The following is a 5,716-nucleotide window of genomic DNA, read 5'->3' on the forward strand; positions in this document are numbered from 1 at the left end:
ACTTCTATGGGGTTCTAGATGGTAAATCCGTTTACAGATGGGAAATTTATTATTCCGTATTCAAATGAGAAGAAAAGTAAATTTGCCCCGAAAGTGCTGCCATCTCTTGAAAAAAAATCTTACTAAAAATCGGTACATTTAGCCTTAAGAGGAAACGTTACGAGAAGATAAAAAATAAAAAGTAGAAAATAATAAGAATAAGAAAATAATAAGAATTTTAAATAAATCAGAAACAAAAGAAAGGCACAAAAGTACTAATGAATCGACATAAAGATGAAAGATGAAAAGAATCAAAGTTTGATTGTTTTTCGATATTTTGTCTTCAAAATGTTTTTGCTTTTTCCCCTTTCTTTTTTTTCCTAATAAGGATTCTTCTTTTTATTTTATTTTTTATAGTTATTCTGTTATATAGGAAGTGAGTAGCTCATTGGTAAGGCACTGAGCTACTAACTCCAAGAATCCGGGTTAGAATCTGGCTCTGACAGATAATTGTTTCTGTGATACTGTAGCTCTGAGTCAGTAGTAGTTTCGGGAACCCTCTGGGGTCCACCCAGCCTTATAAAGTGGGTACCCTAAATTGGATAAAAATCTGGCGGTTGAGTGAGATTCTGACCAAATCACCTTCTTGCACAACCGTTGATCTAGTAATTGTACTTCCTTAAAAAGTACTGTACCCCTAACTCTTTAAAGGTTGTAGGGGTACAAGCTTATCAATTAATTTTGTTTTTATTTAGAAAAACTGATACACAAGAATTATATGCGCTAAACACGTCCATTATCCAAGTCGGTTTTACTATTAATTAATAAACGATGAGATAGCTCCAAAATACTATTATCTGAAAATATCTTGTTAAGAAATATAATCAATAAAAAAGGACAATTAAGTTAATAATTGATGTCGGAGATAAGTGGTCATCCGTCATAAGAACAAAAAACTTCTTTAATATATGCAGTTAGAAGTTCCCCCTCTCCACTTCTTTCGCCCCCTGGAGACTTCTGCAAATATGAAAAGTTTTCTCGCTGATCGGCTGAGAGCTATAGTCACGGTCGGCCAACTTTCCTTTCATACAGCTGACATATCCAGTCCTCTTTTTAGAGTATATGAAATTATTATTTCTGAGTTATTTTTTCAAAATAAAGTTTTACTTTTTTTTTTCGGCCAAGACTACTCCCATTGGAGTCCTATACTGACTTAACCATGGTTGTGGTCAAGTTTTTTCATTTTGTGGAACCCCCACTCAATGAAAAAAGTCAACGACCCAGGCCGGATTCGAACGGGCACCACCAACAGAAAACAAATTGGTAAGACTGTGTTTAACCACTGAGCTACTGGCGGCCCAAGTTTTACTTTTAATGAATACATTTATTAAACCCGGTTCTTTGACGATGAAACTAACGATCTCATAAATTACCTAGAAATCTCTTTCTGTTGAATTACATTGAAACACAGACTGTTAAGGTTCAACAGTTAAATTGAATGTTTTACAACTCTGTTTTATTGTTGTAATGTTCTTAGTTTTTTTTGTATCTTTTTAGCCCTGATGAAGCCCTGCAAACTGGGGCGAAACGTCGGACATTAAATAGTTAAAACTATTTGTTCTTTTTTGACCGCAACCCTGACCATCTTGTTATATTTATATATAAATAACAATATTCTCTAATACTAACCTGGCCTACCTAATCTTCTGCCCGGCCCTTGCTCGCATACAGGGTTTTAAGCAACATTGGGATAGTACGCATGGAACTGACGTATGCCACTGCTGCAAAGTAAACAACTTTTTTTTTTATTTCTTAAGGATTCACTTATTTTTGGAAACAATAATTGGGTAAGGATTTACTTTAGTGTGGCCCAGAGCTCGGTTGAGCATCTTACTGGTGGAGCTGCACCTTGCAATCGCAGCCACCTGCCTCTCTTCCTCGTTCTCCCACGCTCACTGTGACGCTTTGGGTCTCTTCTCCCCACTGACTATGTTCCCCAATTAGCCGTATCTTATTCTCTTCGACTCCTTCAGTATACCTTATAGGTGAATATGGCATTCCCGAATCTTCACGAACTATAGCTCTATAGAGCACATTATCTTTTATCCCGAGGTATTATAGTTATTCTACCAAACTATATGAATCACTCACTCTTAAAACACGATTTTATACTGTCAATGTTATTACTCGTTTTGAATAATCCTAACAAGTACAACACCTGAGTTGCGATTTAGCCTTGGTCCGTTGTTAAAGCCCAACTCCAGTCTGTCATAACTGCTTCAAATATCCAACGAACGATCTTTCTCTCGGATACCAGCAGTTATTGTCAAGAAATATTTTACGTAATATACGTTTCTGAACTAAATAATAGTGCAGGCCGGAAAAGTGTTTTATGCACTTGCACTAAGGCCAAAGTTGTAATCTGTTGGCAGCCTTAATTGTTTTCTTATCTCTAATTTGAGATTATCTCTCATTTTGTGTCAGCAGAGATCCTAAATGCACGAATCCTTTACCCTTCAAATATATAGGACATTAATTATTTGTTTGGCTCATAATTGGACACTACTGGTTGGTAAATTATTACTAAAAAATTATTTTACTAAAAAAGGTAAATTCACCTCAGAGTCAACTCAGTAAAGGGATTATGTCTGTGTTTCATATCGTATTGTGAAATTGTTATGTTCCTCGACAACTCTTCAGGGCCGTGTGCGACAATAAGGAAAATATTGACTATCCACTCTATTAAATCCAACGGTTAGTTTACTCAGATATAAGTCTGATTTGTATGTTATAAAACATAATATCATAATTTATTATTTGATATCATTATCCTTATTTATTTACCAAAATAATTATTATCATACATTATTCTATTAAAAAAAACATTCAATTAATTATTAATTAACCAAATATTTTTTTCTTTTTGGTTACAATGACAATGATCACCGTCCCTAGTTTTTTTCCCTTGATTTCCGAACAAAAATTATATGCCTGGTGAAACTAACTATTGAAAAGATAGAAAATTTGGTGTATGCTCAAGGATTTACAAATACTACTAGAGTTAAACAAGGACTGACATGCCTATTGCCTAATTGATATCTGGAAAAGTAGTCACTAAATGTGCCATCCGCTTAACTATTTTCAATTGAACAATCCAAATTCTTGAGTACACAGATAATTTAGATATCATTGGAAGATTGAGAACTGCTTTGGAAGATATCTACCCTGGGTTTTTTGGCGCTAAGATAACAAAATAAACATTCGCTAAAGAAGTAGGCATTGTGATCAAATCAAAGTCTTATACATTTGAACGTGTTAGTGAATTTTTATATCACTCAAAGAACGAAAATAATTATATTTCGGTTGAAAAAAGAAGATTATATGCTCCTTATAGGTGCTATTTTGGACTACCTCGATTGTTGGGAAGCGGTTTACGATCTGGAAAAATAAAACTTCATAACTCCCTAATTAGTATGCGCAGGGTTGCTTGAGGTCAATTCAGATCAGTGATTGATAGTAGAGACCACTGCTGACTCTAGTTGTTAAAATATTAATGTTTTTAATTGACGCATTATTTATCAAATTTTTATTTTTTTATTGAAATTTACAACTGTGTACAAAAAAAAAGAAATACAATAAGTAAATGTGTTAAACGTTCCAGAACACATGGTAATCTTGGGTAAGAACCACTCAATTATAGTATTTCAATCATTGCTTTAAATTATATGGTCCCATGGCCATCTTTTTTTTCAGACACATCAGAGAGGTTTCAGGGATAGTTAAGGATGAGAGATCAAGAACTAATGGGTTTGGATAAGGATTTTGGAATGAAAGGAGTATATGTATTTCGGGTCAATTTTTCAACGAATGGGACGTTAAGGTCTTTATGAATGAGTTTATTTATGACGTAATAAGGAGCATCTAGGATTTCTTATTGTAAGGATTGGATAAAAGAGGTGTTTGATGGTTTCCAAAGCTCAACTCCAAATTGGTCTGATTATTATAATTTTTGGAGTATATGGGAAGTTTAGAGCGTTTGTCAAGTAGGTGTAGCAATCGAAACTACGAGCTGCTTCTTGTCTTTTCAGTCTAGCATGGGGATTTCAAGTAAGTCTCTTGTCAAGATGGAGTCTTAAGTAGCGAATATATTCAACAGGCGTTAGTAGGATAATGAAATAGATACTCTAGGACAGAAGAGAGGAGGTTTACGACGAAGAGTAAAAGGATTTATTTTGATACTCCAGTTGTGACACCATTCTTCAATAACTTATGTTTTGCAGTAGAGTTTGTGATACAGTTGTAGGGTCGTTGTTTACAGGCAGAACAAGTGTCATCAGCGTATTTTGTTAGGACTGTGTTAGGGTGGGTTGGTTTATCAGCTGCATACACCGTATAGAAGATGGGACACAAAAAAACAGATGTGAGTAGGTTATGATTTACTTTAAAGATTCTATTAGAGAGATGGGAACGGATTAATAGGACATATGTAGGAGGAAAGAATTTTTTTTCATTTAATTTAAAATCTGCTATTAAACATAAACTAAGTGAAAGCAATTAAATGTCGGTATAAAAATTAATTAAAAAACTATTGGGGCATGGGTATGTCTAACATATTAGAAAACGTTTGTCATAATATATTCGATTATTATATTTAAAATTTTTAGTGAAAAAAAAATCGATATTGAAAAGTTTTTTCTCACCTGTGTGTGAGAGTAGAACATGGAAAAGTTGGAGACAATGACGGGCACAGGTAGCGCAATGGTGAGCACTCCAGCGAGGGCGCACAGCGCACCGACGAACATCCCCACGTAGGTCTTGGGTACCATGTCTCCGTAGCCGACCGTGGTCATGGTCACGATGGCCCACCACAGGCCTTCCGGGATGCTCTTGAAGTCGTTGTCAGGGTTAGCCTGAAACAGTTGGTGGCTCACGTAGATATTTTCAACTTGGCGAGGAATCAAGTATAAACATTTGTCAAGTACGATCAGTACAATTTTTTTTCTAATAAACACAAATCAAACCAGTCTAAAAAACAATGTGTGAAGGTAACATACATATTAAAAAAAAATTCAGAAAATTCTGAAGATTATAGTAACAAATTATATCTTTTCTCTACCAGAAATCATATTTTTTTTAAATTAACAGATTAAAATTTATATTTGAAATTAAAAAAAAGTAGCAATACTGTGGATCACTGCCCATACGGGAATTATTTGTTGCTACCTTCTAACAGGTACGTATCATCCTTGAGCGGACTGATTATAGTGATTAGATAATATATACTTAAACTATATTGTAATCAATAACAGAAACTCCTCAAAATGTGATTCGATTAAAGTTGAAGGAAATGAAATGAACATCATAAACGAGACAAAGGGGGTTAAAAACAATGTACTTAAACTACATTACTAGGAACTATGGCTCGCATTGTCATGTAATTAAAAATGTCAAATATATGTAATAATTTAAAAAAAAAAATATGTGTAATATGCAAGTGCAAAAAAAAATTATTTAATTTATAAATTTGAAGAAGCTTTAGTTCATTACAAGGGAATCTGTCAGTTATATGAGAAAAGAGTAGGACATTTCGGGCATTTACAATTTTCAAACTTAACCCTTATCTACTTGGAACCCACACATAAGACTGAAACGACAAGAAACTGCTCGTAGATTCCGATTGCTACAACACTTACTTGACAAACGCTCTAAACTTCCCATTCACTACAAAAAATTAGTA

General features: G+C 34.2%; 1 protein-coding gene across 1 annotated transcript in view; it reads right to left on the reverse strand.

The window, feature by feature from the left end:
- Nucleotides 1-5,716, reverse strand: part of LOC106686063 (potassium voltage-gated channel protein Shaw) — a gene marked incomplete in the record, with an annotated part of 559,367 nt that overhangs the window by 46,685 nt on the left and 506,966 nt on the right. Inside the window, 1 exon segment of the mRNA XM_067045426.1 lies at nt 4,680-4,889. Coding sequence (XP_066901527.1) covers nt 4,680-4,889 — 210 coding nt within the window.

Source organism: Halyomorpha halys, unplaced genomic scaffold (genome assembly GCF_000696795.3).
Source record: "Halyomorpha halys isolate HHAL.00 unplaced genomic scaffold, Hhal_1.1 Scaffold770.1, whole genome shotgun sequence".
Taxonomy (NCBI): domain Eukaryota; kingdom Metazoa; phylum Arthropoda; class Insecta; order Hemiptera; family Pentatomidae; genus Halyomorpha; species Halyomorpha halys.